The sequence below is a fragment of the Bombina bombina genome, chromosome 3 (assembly GCF_027579735.1).
Source record: "Bombina bombina isolate aBomBom1 chromosome 3, aBomBom1.pri, whole genome shotgun sequence".
Taxonomy (NCBI): domain Eukaryota; kingdom Metazoa; phylum Chordata; class Amphibia; order Anura; family Bombinatoridae; genus Bombina; species Bombina bombina.
Genome location: NC_069501.1, coordinates 410,287,965 through 410,313,664, shown reverse-complemented (window position 1 = coordinate 410,313,664; position 25,700 = coordinate 410,287,965). Strand labels below are relative to the sequence as shown.

The 25,700-nt window shown below is 39.4% G+C and overlaps 1 protein-coding gene across 1 annotated transcript in view; it reads left to right on the top strand.

Moving 5' to 3' along the window:
* Positions 1 to 25,700, top strand: part of RASSF5 (Ras association domain family member 5) — a 368,602-nt gene that overhangs the window by 42,198 nt on the left and 300,704 nt on the right. Inside the window, exon 2 of the mRNA XM_053706593.1 lies at positions 21,273 to 21,337. Coding sequence (XP_053562568.1) covers positions 21,273 to 21,337 — 65 coding nt within the window. The remainder of the gene's footprint in view (positions 1 to 21,272; positions 21,338 to 25,700) is intronic.

Below are 25,700 nucleotides of genomic sequence, written 5' to 3'. Positions count from 1 at the left end.
TCTGCAGGGGGCAGAGTTGCACCAGCAGCTCTTGTGAGCTGCTGGTGCAATGCTGAATACGGCGAGCGTATTGCTCGCCGTATTCAGCGAGGTCTGGCGGACCTGATCTGCAATGTCGGATCAGGTCCGCCAGACCTTGATAAATACAGGGAGTGCAGAATTATTAGGCAAGTTGTATTTTTGAGGATTAATTTTATTATTGAACAACAACCATGTTCTCAATGAACCCAAAAACTCATTAATATCAAAGCTGAATATTTTTGGAAGTTGTTTTTAGTTTTAGCTATTTTAGGGGGATATCTGTGTGTGCAGGTGACTATTACTGTGCATAATTATTAGGCAACTTAACAAAAAAAAAATATATACCCATTTCAATTATTTATTTTTACCAGTGAAACCAATATAACATCTCAACATTCACAAATATACATTTCTGAGATTCAAAAACAAAACAAAAACAAATCAGTGACCAATATAGCCACCTTTCTTTGCAAGGACACTCAAAAGCCTGCCATCCATGGATTCTGTCAGTGTTTTGATCTGTTCACCATCAACATTGCGTGCAGCAGCAACCACAGCCTCCCAGACACTGTTCAGAGAGGTGTACTGTTTTCCCTCCTTGTAAATCTCACATTTGATGATGGACCACAGGTTCTCAATGGGGTTCAGATCAGGTGAACAAGGAGGTCATGTCATTAGATTTTCTTCTTTTATACCCTTTCTTGCCAGCCACGCTGTGGAGTACTTGGACGCGTGTGATGGAGCATTGTCCTGCATGAAAATCATGTTTTTCTTGAAGGATGCAGACTTCTTCCTGTACCACTGCTTGAAGAAGGTGTCTTCCAGAAACTGGCAATAGGACTGGGAGTTGAGCTTGACTCCATCCTCAACCCGAAAAGGCCCCACAAGCTCATCTTTGATGATACCAGCCCAAACCAGTACTCCACCTCCACCTTGCTGGCGTCTGAGTCGGACTGGAGCTCTCTGCCCTTTACCAATCCAGCCACGGGCCCATCCATCTGGCCCATCAAGACTCACTCTCATTTCATCAGTCCATAAAACCTTAGAAAAATCAGTCTTGAGATATTTCTGGGCCCAGTCTTGACGTTTCAGCTTGTGTGTCTTGTTAAGTGGTGGTCGTCTTTCAGCCTTTCTTACCTTGGCCATGTCTCTGAGTATTGCACACCTTGTGCTTTTGGGCACTCCAGTGATGTTGCAGCTCTGAAATATGGCCAAACTGGTGGCAAGTGGCATCTTGGCAGCTGCACGCTTGACTTTTCTCAGTTCATGGGCAGTTATTTTGTGCCTTGGTTTTTCCACACGCTTCTTGCGACCCTGTTGACTATTTTGAATGAAACGCTTGATTGTTCGATGATCACGCTTCAGAAGCTTTGCAATTTTAAGAGTGCTGCATCCCTCTGCAAGATATCTCACTATTTTTGACTTTTCTGAGCCTGTCAAGTCCTTCTTTTGACCCATTTTGCCAAAGGAAAGGAAGTTGCCTAATAATTATGCACATCTGATATAGGGTGTTGATGTCATTAGACCACACCCCTTCTCATTACAGAGATGCACATCACCTAATATGCTTAATTGGTAGTAGGCTTTCGAGCCTATACAGCTTGGAGTAAGACAACATGCATAAAGAGGATGATGTGGTCAAAATACTCATTTGCCTAATAATTCTGCACTCCCTGTATGGGCCTATAAGTATTCTAAGGAAGAGATTCTTTTGTTTATAAAGAATTCTGCCGAACCACAGGGACTATGGGAATTGGAAACCGCTTGTTTGCAATAGGTGGCTAGGTTAATTTTCAGCAAGAAAAAAAGAAAAGAACCATAGAAGGCCCTTTCTTAAACTAGAATCTTGCTCAGTTGAGGGGTATAAATCAAGGTTAAAATCTAGGCCTAATCCCTGTGTTCAGTGAGAGGGTTAGTTAGGGATTGAGATAAGAGTATTAAATGTTGTTATACCTCAGAAGAACGTTTACCAATCCCCTAATACAACATATAACTCAGCCCCCTGCTTAGCCACCTGTATTGCCCTAAACCTTTTATGGGCTTGTAACACAGTTAAATGACAGTCACCGTGTGTAACAGTTTTTAAACTAAAGTCCTGTCCAAATGTTCAATTGAAGAGTTAAAAAACAGAATTTCTTTCCTAAGATATGGTGAGTCCACGGAAATATCAATTAAAAGTGGGAATATCACTCCTGGCCAGCAGGAGGAGGCAAAGAGCACCACAGCAAAGCTGCTATATATGTCACTTCCCTTACCCATAACCCCAGTCATTTTCTTAGCCTGTGGTGCAAGGAGGAGGTGAAGTCTTTTGGTGTCTGAAAAGAAGTTTACTTCAATCAAGATTTTATTATTTTAAAGTAGAGTAAGTTTGCTCTGATCTTTCCTGGGGTCTAGCCTTAGCCCACGTCAGTCTCTTCAGTAGGGCAGTGAGTGGTGGCTTTTAAGCAATTGGGAACTTGTGTGGTACAATCCCCACTGCGTTTTCTCAAAACAGTTTTTCTGCCCTGCGTACTCAGTCTTTCTTTTTCCACAGGTCCATGTGAGGGATGGCACCCTCTCAAACCAGGTTAGCTGTCCTTCTGCTGGACACATTGAAGTTCAGGTAAGTGCCAAGTATATTTTTCTTTATGTTAAAAAGGGAAACTTTGGCACTTAAGCAGTTAATTCTGCAGGGGGACATTGCATTATTGGCCCTATGAGGGTTAATTGCAGGGCAGACAGCAGGCACTGTGGACGTTGAGGAGTGTTTGATTGCTTTTGTTAATTTTTATTTTTGGCTCAGTGTGTGTCTTTAACTCTGGGTGGATCCGGTTCAGGAATATTTAAGGAGTGTGCCGTTTATTGTATGGTACGGCCACGCTTTTCTATGTGCGAAATTTTTTCACTGCGGTCTGTATGGCCGCTGGGTCCGCTCCTGATTGCAGAGCTGGAGAAGGGGGCGTTTTTTCTTCAGAGACGGCAGCCTGTTTAGGCACGCTTTCCGGACTCACTTCCTGTGAGTTCCAGAGTGGATACGCAGCTCAGATTGACGGCACTGCTCTAGTGGAAATATTACAGCCTTTTGACTGCGGAGTTCCGGAGTGAAACCGGAGCATTTTCATTTTCGCCTAAAGTTCTGTCGGCAGGATCAGGTAGGCGCCTCCGCAAAGTGCTGAGGTGTAAGAGTGTGCCTGGGGGTATATTAAGATATTTGCTTCATTTATTTTAATGTAACTTTTTGTACAAATATTATTTAAAGGGACAGTAACTACTTTTTTTTAGTAAAATCTTAACTTTTATTAAATAAAAGGCTGTTTGTTATTTTTCTGTTCTTATCTGCATTAAAATTGATCAAGAGGCCTTGCAGAGTTATACATGTAGTCTGTGTTTTGACTCCCAGGTGGAACCACCAGTACCTTTTTTTCATGTATTGAAAGAACCTTGTGTTACAGGGTTAGATTTTTTTAACCTGAGCCATCATTATCTAAGGCGGATGCTGTTCAGGTGTCTCCTGTATCAGATATGCCACAGCTTTCTCCTCAAGCATCCCAATCTTTGTCGTTCACATATGCAGTGCCCTACGTTTCCTCTCACATTCCGGTTGGAGTTTTTTTTTAAGATATTGCTTCCCATGTGTATCCTCTGTGGTATCTGAGGCGCTGTCTGCTTTTCCCATGCTACAGGGAAAACGCAAAAGGAAATTTAAAGAATCAATTAGTAACGTTTCTGATCCAGTTGTGGCTTCTCAGGGTGCTTCCTCTCAGAAGTCTGAGGAGGAAGACACTTCAGTAGCATCTGAGGGTGAAATCTCAGATTCAGACAGTGTAATTCCTTCTTCTGATGCTGAAGTTGTATCCTTCAGATTTAAGCTGGAACACCTCTGTCTGTTACTTAAGGAGGTTTTGGCTACTTTGGATGAGTTAACCCTAACAAGTCTAGTAAACTGAACAAGTACTTTGATGTTCCCTCCACGGTGGAGGTATTTCCGGTACCAGACAGTGCTACAGAGATTATTGCACAGAATGGGAGAGACCTGCAATTCCTTTTTCTCCATCTCCTATTTTCAAGAACATGTTTCCAATAGCTGACTCTATTAAGGAGTTTTGGCAGATGGTTCCTAAGGTGGAAGGGCAATCTCTACTTTGGCTAAGAGGACCACTATTCCCATAGAGGATAATTGTTCTTTTAAGGATCAGATGGATAAGAAGTTGGAGGCATTACTAAAGAAGATGTATGTCCACCAACGTCTCCACTGGCAACCTGCGGTGTGTATTGCCACTGTCACCAGTGTGGCAGCCTACTGGTTTGATGCCTTGTCTGATTCTATTCAGATACTCCTCTTGAGGAGATCCAGGACAGGATTAAGGTTCTTGAATTAGCCAATTCCTTTATCATGGATGCTTCCTTACAAGTCATTAAGTTGGGAGCAAAAATGTCTGGTTTTGCGATTCTAGCATGCAGAGCCTTATGGTTGAAGTCCTGCTCTGCAGATGTCTGATGTCAAGCTTTTGATGATTCCCTACAAGGGTAAGTCCTTGTTTGCACCTTGCTTGGCTGAGATTATTTCTGATATTACAGGAGGAAAGGGATCTTTTCTTCCTCAGGATAGAAGAGTAAGCAGAACGGACGTCAGAGTAATTTTCGTTCCTTTCATAACTTTAGAGGTAAACCCTCCCCTTCCTCCTCCAAGCAGGATCAATCCAGGTTTTCCTGGAAGCCTGGTCAGTTTGGAACAAGGGGAAGCAGTCTCAGAAACCAGCAACTGATTCCAAGTCTGTATAAAGGGTCGTCCCCCGAACCGGGAGCAGATGCAGTAGGGGGCAGACTTTCTCAATTCGCTCAAGCCTGGATAAGAGATGTTCAGGATCCCTGGGCGGTGGACATTGTATCCCAGGGGTACAAAATAGAATTCAACTTCCTGTGCAGCTGTTGCTGGGTCATTATTTCGTTTTTTCTTGTTGTTTCTTTTATTATTGCTTTCATACCAACTATCAAGTATCACTTTAAATTTGATTTGAAGATTTGTTTTGAAGATATGCACTTTTGAAGAATATTGGAGCACTCACATTTCATTTTTAAACATCATTTTTTCACAACATTTTTTTGCTGTGACATTCCACAATTGCACTTATTTGACATCAGTTTGGATACACTCTTTCTAACTTTTTGGGATTTCCAGCTACTGGATTACACTATTCAAAATAGGACTACAAATTATAGACTTCCCCCATTACCATTTTGGATTCTGTTTTGAGAAGTTTTTATATTTTTGCATTTTTTCACCATTAATTTTTTCACTCTAAATCTTTTATTTTGAATTATTACACTAGAATTGTCTGCAATTGTTTTTATTTTTTATTTTAACCTTGCTGCAATACCGCATAGAACTGCTTAAAATTTTATCTCATCCATTATTTATTCTCCGTTTATTTTATTGTTTTTAATTTTATCTGTAATTCTATCTGTTATTTTTCATGGATCCATGAAGTTTCGTATGTAAATTTGTTAATATTTATATTCCAGTTTTTAACCATCTATATCTATGTATTAAAACACATTTTAGACAGCACTGAATTTCAGATTTTATATTTTTATTTAACCTAGCCTCCTTAGGGTAGGCGCCTGGGTTTTTCCCTTATTCTGCTTCTTTCACTGGGTAACAGCTAGGAGTACCCCTTCCCAGGCACAAAGGTTAATATTAGGCGCTGAGGTCAATTTTTCAAATTTGACAAAATAGAATTCAAGACTTTCCCTCCCAGGAGCAGTTTTCTTCTCTCAAGATTATCTGTAGACCAGATAAAGAGAGAGGCATTTTTAAATTGTGTCAAGGATCTTTTTGCCCTGGGAGTAATAGTTCCAGTTCCTCCACAGGAACAGGGTCGGGGATTCTACTCAAATCTGATCATGGTTCCCTAAAAAGAGGTCCCTCAGAGTACCGTTCTTCAAGATGGAAACTATACATTCCATTCTTCCCTTGGTCCAAGAGGGTTAGTTCATGACAACCATAGACCTCAAGGATGCATACCTTCATGTTCCCATTCACAAGGTTTATCACAAGTTTCTGAGATTCGCCTTCTTGGACAATCATTTTCAGTTTGTGGCTCTTCCATTCGGCCTTGCCACAGCTCCCAGAATTTTCTCAAAAGTTCTGGGGGCTCTATTGGCAGTAATCCGGTCTCGGGGCATTGCAATGGCACCATATCTGGATGACATTCTGGTTCAAGCGCCGTCCTTTCAACAAGCAAGCTATCATATGGAGACTTTGTTGTCTTTTCTTCGCTCCCACGGATGGAAGGTAAACCTGGGATAAAGTTCTCTGGTTCCAGCTACAATGGTGGTGTTCTTGGGGACCTTAATAGATTCCCTATCAATGAAAATATTTCTGACAGAGGTCAGAGAACCCAAGATTTTTGACTCTTGCCTTGCCCTTTAGTCCTCTCCTTGTCCGTCAGTGGCTCAATGTATGGAGGTAATTGGTCTGATGGTAGCTTCCATGGACATCATTCCGTTTGCACGGTTCCATCTCAGAGCTCTGCAGTTATGCATGCTAAGACAATGGAACGGGGACTATGTGGATCTGTCTCTGCGAATAGATCTGGATCAGGTGACAAGAGACTCTCTTCTGTGGTGATTGTCTCAGGATCACCTCTCCCAGGGAACTTGCTTCCATAGACCTTCTTGGTTGATTGTGACCACGGATGCCAGCCTGCTGGGTTGGGGAGCAGTCTGGAGCAGTCTGAAGGCTCAGGGTCTATGGACTCTGGAGGAATCGGTTCTCCCCATAAATATCCTAGAGCTGAGGACGATCTTCAATGCTCTACTGGCTTGGCCTCAGTTAGCTTTAGCCCAGTTTATCAGGTTCCAGTTGGACAACATAACTTTGGTGGCGTACAGAAACCACCAGGGAGGAACTTGGAGTTCTTTGGCCATGACAGAGGTGGCCCAAATTATTTAGTGGGCAGAGACCCACAATTACTGTCTATATGCGATCCATATTCTGGCAGTGAACAATTGGGAAGTGGTTTTTCTGAGCAGACAGACCTTTCATCCCGGGGAGTGAGAACTCCATCCGGAGGTGTTTTCCAGTTTAACCCTCAAATGGGGGTGGCTGGAGCTGGACCTCACGGCCTCTCAGCAGAATGTCAAGCTTCTGAGGTATGGTTCAAGGTCAAGGGATCCTCAAGCTGTCCTGATAGATGCTCTGGCGGTCCCTTGGAATTTCAGTCTAGCATACTTGCTTCCTCCATTCGCTCTTTTCCCATGAGTCATTGCTCGGATCAAGCAGGAGAGGGCCTCTGTGATTCTCATAGCACCGGCGTGGCCTCGCAGGATCTGATATGCAGACTTAGTGGAAATGTCATCTCTTCCACCTTGAAGTCTACCTCTGAGGAGGGACCTTCTACTTCAGGGTCCCTTCCTTCATCCAAATCTCATTTCTCTGAAGCTGACTGCTTGGAGACTGAACGCTTAATTTTATCTATTCGTGGGTTTTCAGAGTCGGTCATTGAGACCATGATTCAGGCTCGTAAGCCTGTCACTAGTAATATTTACCATAAGATATGGCTTAAATATCTGTATTGGTGTGAATCTAGAAGCCCCTCTTAGAGTAGAGTTAGGATTCCTAGGATTTTGTCTTTTTTCCATAAGGGTCTGGAGAAGAATTTGCCAGATGTACAATCTTTTTGTCAGGCCTTGGTCAGGATCAGGCCAGTATTTAAACCTGTTACTCCTCCCTGGAGTCTTAACCTTGTTCTTAAAGTTTTTCTGCAGGCTCAGTTTGAGCCTCTGCATTCTTTAGATATTAAGATGTTATCTTGGAAGGTTTTTTTTTCTACTCGGAGAGTCTTGGAACTCTCGGCGCTGCAGTATGAGTCTCCTTATCTTTTCTTTCATTCTGATAAGGTGGTGCATACTAAGTTAGGTTTCCTGCCTAAGGTTGTTTTGAACAGGAATAATAATCAGGAAATCGTTGTTCCTTCTTTGTGTTCTAATCCTTCTTCTCATAAGGAGCGTTTGTTGCACAACCTAGATGTTGTGCATGCGCTGAAATTTTATCTACAGGCGACTAAGGTCATTCGTCAGTCTTCTGATTTGTTTGTTTCTCTGGGTAGCACAAGGGTCAGAAAGCTACGGCTACTTCTCTTTCTCTTTGGCTGAAGAGTATAATTCGTTTGGCTTATGAGACTGTTGGAGAGCAACCTCCTGAGAGAATCACAGCTCATTCCACGAAGGCTGTTTCCTTTTCCTGGGCCTTCAAAAATGAAGCTTCTGTGGATCAGATTTGCAAGGCTGCAACTTGGTCCTCTTTACATATTTTTTCCAAATTCTATAAATTTGATACTTTTGCCTCGGCTGAGGTTTCTTTTGGGAGGAAGGTTCTTCAAGCTGTGGTGCCTTCTGTTTAGGTTACCTGTTTTGTCCCTCCCTAATCATCTGTGTCCTCTAGCTTGGGTATTGGTTCTCACTAGTAATTGATGATTCCGTGGACTCACCATATCTTAGGGAAAAAAAACATAATTTATGCTTACCTGATAAATTTATTTATTTCCGGATATGGTGAGTCAATGGCCCACCCTTTATTTAAGACATTTTTATTAAAACCTCAGGCACCTCTACACCTTTGTGTTATCTTCCTTTTCCATTTCCCTTCGGCTGAATGACTGGGGGTTATGGGTAAGGGAAGTGACATATATAGCAGCTTTGCTGTGGTGCTCTTTGCCTCCTCCTGCTGGCCAGGAGTGATATTCCCACTAGTAATTAATGATTCCATGGACTCACCATACCTGAAAAGAAAGACATTTATCAGGTAAGCATAAATTATGTTTTTGTTTGAAATAATGTCTCTGTGTGAAGATCAAAATACCATTGTTCATAGGCCCTTGTGATTTTCCTTTCTTGCTTCCGTTCCTCCAAGGCAAGAATCAAACATAGTAAACCATATACTTATGTGAAAATTATAGAATAGATAATTAGACCCGAACTTGAAAGCCTTAGTGGCTCTCTTATGAACACACTGGAGCCTGAGAGATTCTAGACTAGTCCCAGTCTTAGTGTGTGTATAGCTGCGGTGGTACAGCATTAGTCATTACAGTTATAGGTGATTTTGTGCTGTAGTGGTGTGAACCAGCAACCCAATAGCAGATGGCTTGGGATCTGGGGGGTGATCTGTGATAGCCCTTGGTGTCGTGCCCAAGCTCTGATGGTGGGCCCTTTAAGGTTTCAAAAGCTGAAAGTGAAGAAGCCAATTATAGCCTCTTATGAGGCCAAAGTGAGAATGGCTTGCAGGAAACTCCGGCGCACAATACACCAAACAGCGTTGTTGTAGGGGAAATCACAGCCTTTCACAGCCTCGCCCACTTAGCCTCCACTAAACCACTGGTAAGTGACCCGCAAGGGGTGCAAATTTATCGTACTTGACTTGTGTGTGGAGGTCAGGATTTCTTCAGGTCCGAACCTGTCGAGGACATACCTCCGAATTGTGCCTAGCCCACAGGTCTTCTTCAATCTACAGGTGATGTTGATCCCCCTCACGCAGCACCGGTGGGAGGGGGGAAGCAACCAAGAAGCTGGAGAAGCTTGTTGGTGGGTGGTCCCCAGAAAACTGAGTGCCACTGGAACTAGTTTCTGTTTCATACAGCGTGGTTCCAAAAGCACTTGTGGAGAATCAGTGGCGCTATGCTCTGGCACTTGTCTGCCTGAATCACTCAGGCTGCCCAGCGCTAGTTTGAGACATCCTCCACCAACGGCTCAGGGCTGGGATGCTCTCAGGTCAGACGCAGCACAGCTTGCCATCTGTCTCCTCCCCCAGAACTCACTACTTGCACCTAGAACAAACTATTTTAAACAACTTTCCAAATTACTGCTATTATCAATTTTTTTTTATTTTCTTGTTATCCTTTGTTGTAAAGCAAGAAGGTAAGCTAAGGAGTGTGCACTTATCTGTAGCAATATATGGCAACAGTTTTGCAGCAATGTTAAACATTAGCAAAAGCACTAGATGGCAGCACTATTTCCTGTTATGTAGTTCTCCAGGGCAGGCATGTGCAGGCTACCTATCTAGATATCTCTTCAACAAAGAATAACTTTAGAATAACAAAAATTTAACAATAGAAGTAAGTACAAAACTTTTTAAAATGGATTCTCTATCTGAATCATGAAAGAAAAATTGTGGGTTTAATGTCTCTTGATATAGTGTTATGTGGAGACCGTATATACTTTGTACAAGTTGTCAATGCCCTTTACAATTGAAGCTGTCACTTGCTAATTATATGTAGAAAAAAACTTTGCTCTAATATTAATGGAATGCATATAGGTAGAGCTGGCTCAGTGTTATACACTCCGCCTATTACAAAGTACTGGTGGACTACTTTTCTTCACAGATTTATAATAGATGTGTTTTATGCTATGCTGCACATTTTCCTACACACTGATATTTGATACACTGAGGAATATGCAAGTTAATATTTGTAAAACAAACTAGGCTGCTGTATCTCACAATTAGTTCTTTAGGTTTTGGATTTAACAGCTGTACTAATCTCCCAAATTTCTGAGATGTTTATTTTTCACAGCAGGCTTCTGCACTTTTATTTATAGGGCCTAATGATCAAAAATTTCACCATCATGGAGAGAAATCCCATAAAATATTTGCAATGCAAGTCTCTTCTTCACAACCAATACCCTGCACAGCAAGATAAACAGCTGTTAAGCTAAAATTTGTCTTTCTAAAATTATTTGAGGGATCACACTGTACAGACATTTTTTTCTGTCCACTTCTGTGTCTGCCTGCTGCTAGCTTATTGGCATGATATGTGCGAAACGCGGCAGAGCTGTTGTGTGCTACCATATTACGTACACTATGGCTACTGGATGCTGAGTAATCCACCTCTTGGCATTTAATTCAGTTGGAGTGGCCTTTTATGGCAATAACAAATACCTCTCAAAATTGGTTCTATTTTGGGGTTCTCGCAATGTTTTAAAGGTCTCTATTACTCCCTCATCATAATAATATTTCGTAAGACCCCACATTTATAAGAGTGAGGTTTCACAATTCAAATGAGAGTTTTCATGTGCTATGGAGTGATCTCCATAGTATAACTTGGCAGTAAGCACTAGCCTAATTTTTTTGTGTTGTTGATACAGATGAACAATCCATGTTTCAATTAAATAATTAAACTTTTTAAGAATCAAACTACTGGGAGATCTATGTAAATGTAAAAATAGGTGATATTTCTTTCATACAGGTGGTGAGAGTACACAATCCATTACTCCTGGTAATTAATCTTCTCTACCACTAGGAGGAGGCAAATGTTTCCAAACCCCAAGAGTCCAATATAACCCCTCCTACCTCCCACATACCTCAGTTTTTACTTTGCCTCTGCTGGAGGTGGTTGAAGAATGAAGACGTGCATTTAAATCTTCAGAGAGAGGAGTTTTCAGTCTAAATTGAGGCCCGGTTTCCCCTCAGAGTACAGTGCTTATCAGAGGGATGTATATAGGATATGATTTGTGATTCTTTTTTTCACCTCATGGGACATTTTTTTCAAAACCCTTCTATAATTGGTCGCAGAGACTTGCTGTTTTGCGCACATCGGCTTTTTGACGTGCTCTGTTTGAAATTCATGTGCCAGACTTGCGATTTACATGTGTTGGGTTAATACTTGTCAGGTTATCGCATGTCTGTTAAGTCTTTCTATAGTTCTTTCACGCGTTGGCCAGTTTACTCATGTAGGGTTAGCACACGTTCGTCCTCAGCTATGTGCACTTTAGGTTTTTGGCGCACTAAAATTCCTTTTAGCTGTTAGTTTTTTTTGTGTATGTTAATATTTTTTATGAGCGTTATCTGCCTTCCGATGTTATGTTTATGTCTTCTGCTTTGTTTTGCAGTTCAGCTTAGCGTGCATTAAACCTGTGAGTTTATTTAAAAAGTGTTACGTTCTGTCCCTTTAAATAGGCTGTTCTTTTTTTCCTCCTTCCCTATAAATTTCCTGCACACCTGTTCTTAGATGCTTGGTAATTTCTTAGAGTACTGCGTGTCTCACCTTTGCTTCACAACTCTGTTAACGTCAAGCTAAGCTGTTTTATAGGGATATTCCAGCCAAAATTGGAAACCACATGGTGCATTTCGGTATTGAACAGTAGCAATTTTGTAATATACATGTATTAGCAAAAATGCGTCTCATAAAAAAAGCTATAGCTGTTTCAAACGTGTATTTAAGTATGCAACGTGCACCAGCATTTTAAACACAGCACTTGCTCAGAGAGCCTAAGGTGCTTGTACCATCTGATAATGACTCAATTTGTTAATGGCTGACATGAAACTAAACAAGCCCCACTGATGATCTGAGCAGCTGCATTAATTAAAATGTGGGTGCAGTGACAATATCTAGTTATGCTGCATATGCACGTGGAGAGAAATATGCTAACACTAAAACAGTGATAACTTTTACTAGAAGGATTTTGGCCAATACATGTATATTGCAAATATGTTCCTATTCAAAGATGTAATAAATCTATGTGCATTTAATTTTTGACTGGAATGTCCTTTTAAGTGCTCCCTGTACGGACTTAAAACATACTAACCGCTGAAGATCTAACCGGATTACTCCGTGTGATATCCTATTCTTCATGATTGCTGTTTGGGATTTCATAATCCTCCTACTGACTCCCGTTAAGGCACTTACTATGCAAACCACCTTCAAGGACTCACCGTTGTAGAATACCAATACGGCGCGGCCGTTTCCATTTCTCTGAGCACATCCTCTCTGTTGAGGAATTACATTTACAGAATTCTGACACCAATACGGCGCTGCCGTTCCCCTTCTCGCAGCAACTCCTCTCTGCTGAGGAATTACTTTTATAAACTCTAACACCAATACAGTGCTGCTGGTTTTCCTTGTTGCAGCATCTCCTCGCTGCTCAGGATTTACCTAAACGGAACTCTGTATCCAATACGGCACTGCCGTTTCCGCTACACTGACCAACTGGTGTCTTCCTAGGATTCAGTTACGGAAATCACAACCTTAACCTATGACATCATCGGCATTGCCGATTCAGCAGATCTCAGCTTGACTGATTTTCTAACAGTGATAAATGACCAAGTCAGTCTAAGATATTATAAAGGCACGTCTAGGCTGAATAACTTCCTTAGTTGTGCAAAACGGATTACAGTAACTTCTCTGTCACACTGATTCCTCAAGTTAACAGCAACATTCAAGTGAATAATACTTGCAACATTTGTAATCTGTTACATTCAACATAAATAGTAGCTTCCATCTATACAAGTTTATCATTTGCTTTTTATACAATTCATACTTAAGCAAAGGAATAACTGAAGCACATATCTTTCCTCTGATCTTTAATAAATTAATACTGAAAATAAGGATTTGTTGCAAATTTCACAGAAAGTAATTCAGACTTGGGGGCCTATCTATCGGAGCTTGATGCCCCGTGTGTCTGGCGAGCCTGCAAGCTCGCCAGAAACAGCATTTATGAAGCAGAGGTCACAAAGACCGCTGCTCCATAACCTGTCTGCCTGCTCTGAGCAGGCGGACAAACATCGCTGGAAATCAACCCGATCGAGTATGATCGGGTTGATTGACACCCCCTGCTGGCGGCCCATTGGCCGCGAGTCTGCAGGGGGCGGCGTTGCACCAGCAGCTCTTGTGAGCTGCTGGTGCAATGCTGAATATGGCGAGCGTATTGCTCGCCGTATTCAGCTAGGTCTGGCGGACCTGATCCGCACTGTCGGATCAGGTCCGCCAGATCTTGATAAAGTGAGGCCTTGATAAGAACCTTTTCTCAGTAATTAAAGGAAATTCCTCTGGAACTTTTCTGCAGTTGAGATCCACTCACATACTACAGGATTACTATACGCAAATCGTAACAAAAAGATACTTAGGAGGGGGTAAGTGATTTCCAATGCTCAAGTGCTTTTTAAGGGGGTTATAGGGGCCAATTTATCATAGTGCGAGCGGACATTATACGATGTAGCGTATCATGTCTGCCACACATCGATAAATGCCAACAGCATACGCTGTTGGCATTTATACTTGCACAATCAGTTCTGGTGAACTGCTTGTGCAATGCCGCCACCTGCAGATTCACGGCCAATTGATCGCTAGCAGGGGGTATCGATCAACTCGATAGAGCAGGTGGACAAGTTATGGAGCAGCGGTCTTTAGACATGAAGTCTCTCGCGGAAACAGGGGCTCCGTTCGGAGCTTGATAATTCGACCCCACAGTGTTTATTTCATTGCTTTGCCGTATTCTATAATGGAGCAGTCTGATTTTGTCCCTGAATCTACCCAAGAAGCTGAGTCCCCTGAACACCTTTCTACTATTATTAGGTGTGCTTATTGTAAAAAAGCTGAGGTGATTTCTCCAGCTCATTTATGTGACTCATGTTTAGAATTATTAATGCAATCAGACTAACCTAATCCTGTTTCATTGGATATTAACGCACCTTCTGTTTGTTCATTACAGGAGAATACTGATATAGTTTCACATACTGTTAACATTTTTAAAAGTTTCTGATACGCTGGCTGCTCTCCCACCTTCAAACAAGCATTAACGATCAGTTTGGGGGGGGGCGGAGCTGGCTCTTGAACTGAGCAGTAGCACATATTGGCAGCTCCTGCTATATTTCATATAGAAATTAAACTTGCTGACCATTCAGGGTCTCATATATTATAAATACCGAGTTTAAAGACCCAGGTGACCCAGCAGAACAAAATTACAGAAAAAAAGATATCCTAAGACAGAAATTTCACAGCTCAGACGCTCCCTGTTCTAGATGGGAATTCCTGAGAGCGGCCATTCTCCTACCCATGTGGAGACAAGGGAGAGATCTCGGACTGGCTAAAACCCCCTCATTGTTTCTACTAACGATTGCAGCTACATAGGGGCAGTATAATATCTGGGGCTCGCATTCTCAGGGAGATGAATAACCTCCTAGACGACTTCCAAGCTTATTTTGAATAAGCGCTAAAGATGGCGCTCCAGCTTGATGGAGCGGACTCTGCAGAGCCTGATCTTTCTACAACCACCTCCATAGGAGTCTTCAATAGAGGTAACGCTTTGAAGCCCCAACGTCCATCATAAATTGGGAGCTACAGCTACAGACCCCGGAGAGAGCACTAGCCTGATTGAAGGGATGGATGCCAAGATTATAAGGAGTGATGCAAAGTGTCTAATTGTGCTTACTACCAACACTACTGCATATAATGGCGGCTATGCGGATGCATTTATCACACAGAGTGTGTGCGGCCATATTGTTTCCCTCAAACAAGCGGATCATCCAGCCTCCAACAGGGATAAGGCATCACAGGACACACTGTGGGATATCACTGTAGTAGAGAAACAGAATTACCCTGACGAGAAATGTGCATCACTACAGCTTAAAATGTTGGCCTGCACCTCTTCCGATTATCTCAGAGGTGAAAAGAAATTGCGATGGCAGCATGCTTGTTATGCAGGAGATGCAGATCATTCTTCCAGGAACACTGGTTTATATTCCTATGTATTTGCGACTCCCAACCCTTCCATGGTCTTACTAAGGGATAGAGATCTTTCACTGCTGTCACAGAATCTTTCCTCCATGTCACAACTCTCCTTGGTTTTATTGCAACAAGATAGAAGATCTGGGGTTGGCTAATATGTTCTGGAACCAACATCAATATCTGAACTGGATATAAACCACTTTATGTATGATGAGTAAGGTTAACACAAAAGTTATTTTTCTTTACATAGCGCACTATATACCTAAGTCCATACTTTAAAGCTACATATACTCAATAGATTACATTGTCTCCTTCTCGATACTTTTTGTTTTACTAGGTTGCTTACAGAAATAGCATTATTTTTCTTTTCAAGAGTTACTGTCAATAGGTTTCTAGCGTATGATTACTCATTATAGGGTGGCAAAAAGGGCTGAGACCCCCATGCATTATAAGCTGCAAGCTTTATCCCTATATTCCCAGGTCCTTTATTCTTAACGACCATAGAATACAAAGCACTGAACCCCAGACTATACATATATTTTTATAATGTTTGCCGCTCTCTTTCTCTTTATAGATTTTACTGGATGAATACGATATAATCTCCTGAGTCATACGTGATAACTACAACTATTGATGTGCTGTCTATATATAGTCCTAGGGTTAAGCTGCTGTTAAGATAATATGTCAGAAGGGCTGATGCTGTGTCTCTGTCTGCGGCTGAGATGGGGATATCAGTTAGCACTGTAACAACCGACCCTAAGCGTTCATGAGCTCTCATTGTGCATATATATATATATATATATATATATATATATATTTCAGATCTTGACTCACTCAAAGTTATACATGCAATGGAGTTTAGACTCAAAATGATGGGAATTCATATGCGCCTCATTTGTGGAAAGAATATTGCTCTGCTTCTATAATGCTTAGTATATGTTTGGGAATATTTGACCTAGCTAACAAAGCACATATCCGCCTACCTTGAGATGCACCTTTATTGTTTTTACACTTGTGCTACTAACTTAACTGAGAGTCACGATTTATCTATATTGGATACTGGTACACACTTATTATAAGATGTGTTTGGTTTACCTGACTATTGTTATGTTAATTCTATATACCATATTATTATACCTGCCTCTGCCTCCTTTCAGCAGTATAAGGTATAATATCTATGAGCTTTACCAATATAGTACTATGAAGTTTTAGAACCTTGGTGCAAGCACATTCCAATGCTATATAGTCAAGTTATGCTTACTATTATAGTACCAGTCACGCTTATCTATCAGTGCCTTTAAATCTGTTCCTGAGTGACGATCTATAAATTAATGAAACAGCCCCGTCACTTAACACCGTAATTAAAAATGGCCAATGAGTACTAAGTTGCAACCTTGTAGTAACAAGTAAATAATATTATCCACATTATATTGACAGCTGCCTGTTCGATACAAGTTGTTATTTTTTTTAATTTTATCTTTTTTATCAACAAAGTTATGCTATTGATAGTGTATATTGTTTGTATTCTGTTACATAGGCACATCAGGATGATAAATATCTATCTATTTAGTTTACTACATATTTAGTTGCACTACAGGTTCCCTAGGGGAATATCCACCTGTTTCATATGATCACACCTCTGTATTACTAATAATCCATAGCCCCAGCTCTGTGAGATTATGTTGGCTCCGCCCTCCTCCGCCCCTCCTTACACCATAAAGCTTACTTTGTAAGCAAAGGAAAATGCATCCTATAGAAATATCTCACTTTGACATGTCTATAGTCCAATTCATTCATCAACACTTTATTATTTTGGTGATCTTAAGAATTTTACAGTAATAGCTTAACTATAAAAGTATATCAATACTAATTGACTAAGGTACCTGCTTATTTTGGTTCATCCGAAAATGATACATTTTAGGTACTAAATATGAATGGACAGATAGAAATAAAGCTTATTATATAACTATTCCTGTAACTATATAATACATATGACTGATCACCTTGAACATACCTAGACTATGTTATAGATAGATGATTGAAATATATAAGTTTGTGAAAGAACAACATTTTATGTCACCATGTATAATTGATAACACCATACATTATATTATTGTTATATTATTCTTGAAAAATCAATAAAAATATAAAAAAAAAAAAAAAAGATCAGTTCAGATTTTACCTTCTACAAGTTCTATGTGCCATGAAATCAGGGATACTGTTATGTTTTCTTTCCTAAGATATGGTGAGTCCACAAAATCATCAATTACTAGTGGGAATATAACTCCTGGCCAGCAGGAGGAGGCAAAGAGCACCACAGCAAAGCTGCTATATATGTCACTTCCCTTACCCATAACCTCCAGTCATTCTCTTTGCCTCTGTTCATGGAGGAGGTGAAGTTTTTGGTGTCTGAAGAAAATTTAACTTCAATCAAGATTTTATTATTTTGAATGCCAGAGTAGATTTATTCTGAACTTCCTCTCAAGATTGGGTGTAGCCGTACTCCATGTTAGTCTCTTCAGTAGGGCAGTGGTGGCTTTAAAACAGTTAGGAACTTGTGATGTGGATTATCACTGCATTTTCCTAATAATTTTCTTCCCTGGTATAGAAAGCCTGAGTAAGTTTACTCTGTCTTTCTTTTTCTACAGGTCTCTGTGAGGAGTGGCATCCTCTCACACCGGTAAGCTGCCTACATGCCGGATGGCTAGATGCAGGTAAGTGCCTAATGTCTTCTAGGGCTGGGAGGCTGGCACTTCAGAGTCATATAAAACAAGGACTCTCTGTAATTGTTAGTGGGACTCAGAATCCTTAGTTGAGGATTTATTGTAAGGCATTAGGCAGGCACTAATTTGCATGTGGCAGGAGACAGAGTTTATCTCCCTTCAGGGATGGAAGGGGTTAACTTTTTAATTTTATATGGCTCATGTTTTCTATTAGAGGCACAGACAGTGTCTAAGGAAAAATTATGTGAACGTTTTTAATTTTATTATTTTCTGAAAAGAAACACATATTTTATGAGGGGTAATACCACAGTGATAGAGATTCTTCTCTAATAGTGCAAAGCCGTTTTTCTGATAGGAAACATAAAGGTTCGCTTGTGTGCACGCTTTTCCTTTTATGTGTTTCCCTGGTGGGGCGCCTTTACTTAGTTTCGGCTAGATTACGAGTTTTGCGTTATGAGCGGCTTGGTGCTGACAAATTATTTCCACCGCTCACCTCCCTATAGCGCTGCTATTACAGGTTTGCATAAACCCAGTGTTAGCAGGCAATATGTGAGCGTTGAGCAAAATTGAGCTCCATACCGCACTCCAATACCAGCGCTGATTGAGCTGGTTTTATGTGCTCGTGCACGATTTCCCCATAGACATCAATGGGGAGAGCCGGCTGAAAAAAAGCCTGTAAGTGGATCTTCGGGGGTTAGTGTTAGGTTTTATTAAGGGTTTATTGGGTGGGTTTTATATTTAACTTAGGAATTATTTAGTTAATTATAGTAATTTTTATTTAGATTTATTTTAATTACATTAAAGGTAGGGGGTGTTAGGATTAGGGTTACACTTAGGGTTAGGTTTAGGGGTTTATAACTTTAGTATAGAGGCGGCGATTTTGGGGGCAGCAGATTAGGGGTTAATAACAGTAATGTAGGTTGCAGCGATGTTAGGTACAGCAGATTAGGGGTTAATAATATTTAACCAGTGTTTGCGATGCGGGAGTGTGGTGGTTTAGGGGTTAATATGTTTATTATAGTGGCGGCGATGTCCGGAGTGGCAGATTAGGGGTTAATAATTTTATTTTAGTGTTTGCGATGCGGGAGGGCCTCAATTTAGGGGTTAATAGGAAGTTTATGGCTGTTAGTGTACTTTTTAGCACTTTAGTTATGAGTTTTATGTTACAGCTTTGTAGCGTAAAACTCATAACTACTGACTTTCATTATACGGTATGGATATTGACGGTATAGGGTGTACCGCTCACTTTTTGGCCTCCTAGGCAAACTCGTAATACCCTCTCTATGAAAGTCCCATTGAAAAAGGACTTTTCGAAAGCTGCAGTAGTAACGTTGCGTTACGGCCAAAAAAGTGTGCGGTACACCTATACCTGCAAGACTCGTAATACCAGAGGTAGTGAAAAAGAGCCATGATGCTGCTTTTTCACTCATTACGCAAAACTCATAATCTAGCCGTTTGTTTTCTCTGAAGTGAATGAAGGGCGATGTGAATATATATTTTCGCGCTTCATTCCTATACTGCTGTGTGTCCCCGCATTGATTCTCTTCTGAAGAAGAGATGCAACGCCATTTTGGTCTCACCGGATCACGTGACCTACCGCTTTTTGTTAGACAATCTCAGTTTTTGCTCCAGCCATCAATCGGAGCTTCGATTGTCACTCTGTCTCTGGGAGTTTTATATAAAAGTACTCTCCCAGATGCACCCTTGTATAATAGTTTTTAGTGATCGTTTTATATACTGTTTGGTGCAAAGAATTACGTTTTTAGGCAGATAATAAAGACTTTCATTTTGCAGCCTTTATGTTGTTTTAGCCGTATATGGCTAGACTTGCACGGACTGCTGTTCTGTCTTAAAGTGACAGTGTTTAATAATTTTATTTTTGCATACAAATTTTATATGCTCTCTTGCCCTGTATTCTTTAGTAAAGAATTCTGTTGGTGTTTTACAAGCTGGCTTACCTTCAGAAGATGCAAACAATGTTTAAGTATTGCTGGTTTATTCCCCTTTTTTGTTAAGGTTGATAATGTACTATGCTTGTTTTTGACGTAGAGTTAGAGCGTTACTTCTGAGCCCAATGTCTCCCAGGATGATGCTGTTTAGGCAATGCCACGGTTTTCTCCTTAAATGTCCCAAGCCTTCATGGCGTCCCATGCAGTGCCCTGCAATTCCTCTAAATCTCCTGGAGGAGTGTATTTGCCTGCAGATTTTGCAGCTCAGGTATTCTCTCAATATCTGCAGTGTTATCTTCCTTTCTTTTCTTTCAGGGAAAATGCAGGAGGACATTTAAATATTCAGATAGTAAGGTTTCTGCTAAATATGTTTCTATCCCTCATAAATCTCATGCGGTGCAGTCGCTAGGAGCTTCTGAGGGTGATATATCCCATTCGAACAGTATAATTCCTTCATCTGATGTTGAGGAGTATCCTTCAGATTTAAGCTTGAACACCTTCGTGTATGGTAGGGAGGTTTTGGCTAATTTGGGGCAACTCCGATACGTAGGTCGTTGTCAACCCTAAGAATCTAGTGAATTTTATAAATACTTAGATTCCTTTGTGGAGGTTTTTCCTGTTCCAGACCGTGCTAGGAGGTTTTTCACAGGAAAGGGAGCAGTCAGGGATTTCTGAAGACTCGCCAGAAACAGGGGCCGCCATCAAGCTCCATTCGGAGCTTGTTAAATAGAGGCCTATGTCTCTTACATGCAGCAAGAGCAACCAGGGTTACACTCCCATTCAAACCAATATATTGTGGATAATATAGTTTGTGATTGTCTGTAGCATTTCTAGCTTTAAAAAAATATTTATATATTATACTATAACAAAATTCTGGAACAAGAGTTGAAAAAATATCACTATACTTCTAAACAAAATCAAAATACACACTGTCCCTTTAATAAATCACTTCCATATCCTTTTAATGGCTTCTCAAGCTGGTATCTAAATTAAAACATAAAAGTCCTGGTTATTTCAATGACATTGTTATATGTGTGTTTTTATATATATATATATATATATATATATGATTGTTTTTTGTTTTTTTTTTTCTCTTTACACAGATTACAGATTCTCACATCACTGGGAATCTCAGAGTCTCATACATTTGGAACAAATTGAGAGCACAGCGCCATTCCAGGAGACAGTACGCCATTTGGAAATACCAGCTCTGCACCAAAAGCAGGTAATGAACCCTCCCCCAACCATATATAAACTATAGAATTTACAAATGTATTGGGTGCAAAGCATATTGTGTTTATGTTGCATTTAAATCTGATTTAAAGCCTCTTGATACCCAGGCATGTGAATTGAACCTTCTGTATGATCTAGGTTTCACAGTGCTTTTAATGAATTACTTTTTTCATTCCCTAAATGCCTAGCAACAGAATGCAAAGCTAAAAATGCTTTTTTTTTTAAAATAAAACTGTGCATTTCATTATATGGCATTAGTATCTAAGAGTTAGAATCTAGATCAGAGAAATCAGTAAAAAATTATTTTGTTGCTGCGTAAATATTTTGACATCATTATACTCCCAGTGAAGTGTCTAAAACAAAAGAAATTACATGGTTTATAGACATTGTAAGACTGATAGAGCTGTATTTGACACAAACCTATTCACATCTGCCTCTTCCCCTCCATCTAAACTCTCTTATCATCATATTCCACGTTAGATGTTTTAGTGAGATAAACAGTTTTTAAGCTAAAAAATTTCCTTTTTAAAATTCTTTGACATCACAATTCTGACATGACTCCTTAGCAGGGGCCCACACTGGGACCAAAAATAGGCCCAGACATTTTCAGGATCAGCAGCCCACTCCCACGCCCTTTTGTTATTTAGCCATACCCCAAAACTCACATGTATAATGTACTAGTTTGGTTTACAAAAACATTTAGAGACAGATTACTAGTGCGCTATTTAGCGCTTCTGCAAGAGTGTAAACTTCGCTTGGGTAATATTTTTGCAGTTGTCGTGTTGCATGTGTATTACAAGTTAAAAGTAAAAAGTTTGCGCGTGAATGAGACCTGATGCGCGCTAAACAAATATCGCAACCACATTATCGTATTCTCCCCATAGAAGTCAATAGAGAGCGCAGAAGAAAAAAAAAACTTACAGCTACCGCTCGCACACTAACCCGATAGGGGTTATTCATATTTCACATTCCAATGTTCTTCATTAACATAACTTTGCAATTTTTATTGTAAATATATATTTCTATATATTCCTATAGATATATAGGTATAGTTATCTATTTTACATGAATATTTTCAGATATATATATATAGAAATATATGTTTAATAATAAAAATTACATTAATGTAATTTAATAGAAATGTAAAATATGCATAGGGGTTCGCAATTTAGGTCTAACGTGGTGTTAGGTTATGAAGAATTGCTAACTTCAGTGAGCATTATTGAAATACTAAATGTAAAATATAAAAAAAAATTAACAAAAAAATATAAATATTATTATACATACTGTAAAAAATGCTAAATAATCCATACTATATATATATATATATATATATATATATATATATAATTATATATTTTTTTACGGTATATATAATTTTAATATTTTTATGTCACTAATGCGCATTGAGGTTAGCTATTCTTCATGTGCGTTAGCCAGACACTGTGTTAGACCTAAATCATGGTGGTGGGTTATCGCACATGAAGAATTACTAATTTTATATTGCTTTATTGAAATAAATATAAAATATTAGAAAAAAAATATTAAAAATGATTATCAATACTGTAATATATATATATATATATATATATATATATACACTATGGATTATATAGCATTTTTTACAGTATCTATTTTTTTTTTGAAATTTTATATCTAATATTTCAATAACGCAATGTAAGATTGGTAATTCTTCATGTGCACTAATCTGACACTTCGTTAGACCTAAATTGCAAACTACAACATGGATTGTGTATATTTTAGTTAATGGAAAATAGATATCTATGCCTACATATCTTTAGGAATAGATATACAGGTATATATATATATATATATATATATTTATTTATTTATTTTATTTTTTTACAATAAAACATACATTATCCTGTAAGTGAAGAACATTGGTATGTGAAATATGTACAGCAAATATACAGTAAAACACATAAATATATATATATATATATATACACACACACTCACCTGCCACTTTATTAGGTACACCTGTTCAATTGCTTGGTAACACAAATTGCTAATCAGCCAATCACATGGCAGAAACTCGATGCATTTAGGCATCTAGACGTGTTGAAGATGACTTGCTGAAGTTCAAACTGAGCATCAGAATAGGGAAGAAAGGGGATTTAAGTTACTTTGAATGTGGCATGATTGTTGGTGCTAGACGGGCTGGTCTGAATATTTAAAAAGCTGCTGATCTACTGGGATTTTCACACACAACCATATCTAGGGTTTACAAAGAATGGTCCATAAAAGAGAAAATATCCAGTGAGCGGCAGTTGTGTGGCCGGAAATGCCTTGTTGATGTCAGAGGAGAATGGGCAGACTGGTTCGAGATGATAGAAAGACAACAGTAACTCAAATAACCACTCGCTACAACCAAGGTATGCAGAATACCATCTCTGAACACACAACACGTTGAACTTTGATGCAGATGGGCTACAGCAGCAGAAAACCACACCGGGTGCCACTCCTATCAGCTAAGAACAGGAAACTGAGGCTACAATTCGCACAGGCTCACCAAACTTGGAAAATAGAAGATTCGAAAAACGTTGCCTGATCTGATGATTCTCTATTTCATCTGCGACATTCAGATGGTAGGGTCAGAATTTGGCGTAAACAACATCAAAGCATCAAATCATGGATTCATCCTGCCTTGTATCAACGGTTCAGGCTGGTGGTGGTGGTGTAATGGTGTGGGGGATATTTTCTTGGCACACTTTGGGCCCCTTAGTACCAATTGAGCATTGTTTAAATGCCACGGCCTACCTGAGTATTGTTGCTGACCATGTGCATCCCTTTATGACTATAGTGTACCAATCTTCTGATGACTACTTCCAGCAGGATAATGCACCATGTCACAAAGCTCAAATCATCTCAAACTAGTTTCTTGAACATTACAATGAGTTCACTGTACTCCAATGGCCTCCACAGTCACCAGATCTCAATCCAATAGAGCACCTTTTGGATTCGGGAGATTCGCATCATGGATGTGCAGCTGAAAAATCTGCAGCAACTGCGTGATGCTATCAAGTCAATATGGACCAAAATCTCTGAGGAATGATTCCAACTCCTTGTTGAATCTATGCCACAAAGAATTAAGGCAGTTCTGAAGGCAAAATAGGGTCCAACCCAGTACTATAGTTGAAGGCGTATGAATTCTGTGCTGAAAAGGGTATGCTAGTCGGTCTAATAAAAGCTTCCTCTAAGCTTAAGGTATCTGTAAATGTTTTGTGTAGTTTCAGACTTCTAGCGCTCAAAGCTAATACCCCATAAGGAAAGAGTCAAGTATGGTGTAAAAATTTATTCAACTAAGAAGCTATGTAACTATTTAAAAATTGTAAAAAATGTCAAAAATACAATATCTTTCTGAAATTTAATACAGACTTGGTTGGCCAACCTTAAAAACATATTCATAGTGATGACAGAAAGTATATATATATATATATAATAAAATCAGTCATATATTAAAAATCCCTAATTTTTAATTCTTTAATTAAAATAATTATCAGGATTGCAACAAGTCTAGTATCAGAGTAATAACATACAATAATTTGTGTGAGTGTCTGGATGGTTATTGCAATTTGTAACCATGTGCTTAATTATACTAAGATACACTTGTTGCAGTCCGTTTAGATTTGTAAGTGCTTAGCAGGAGCATACATAAATACATTCAAAATTACAGTTGCACTCATATAAACACTATCTGATAAAAAAAATTAGACATAGAAATATTTAAAAACAATGATGAGGGTTAAATGGTATATGACAAGGTGTCTGACTGCAAAGGGCTATATTGTATATATACATACATACAGTATATACATCTTTAAATAAACAAATAGATACACCTTGCTAGTACTGGGTTGGACTTCTAGCGCTCAAAGCTAATACCCCATAAGGAAAGAGTCAGATGCAATAAGTAAAGTATGATGTAAAAATGTTTTCAACTAAGAAGCTATGTAACTATATAAAATTGTAAAAAATGTCAAAAATACAATATCTTTCTGAAATTTAATACAGACTTGATTGGCCAACCTTAAAAACATATATTCATAGTGATAACAGAAAGTATATATATAATAAAATAAAATCAGTCATATATTAAAGATCCCCAATTTTTAATTCTTTAATTATAATAATTATCAGGATTGCAACAAGTCTAGCATCAGAGTAATAATATACAATAATTTGTGCGAGTGTCTGGATGGTTATTGAAATTTGTAACCATGTGCTTAATTATACTAAGATACACTTGTTTCAGTCCGTTTAGATTTGTAAGTGCT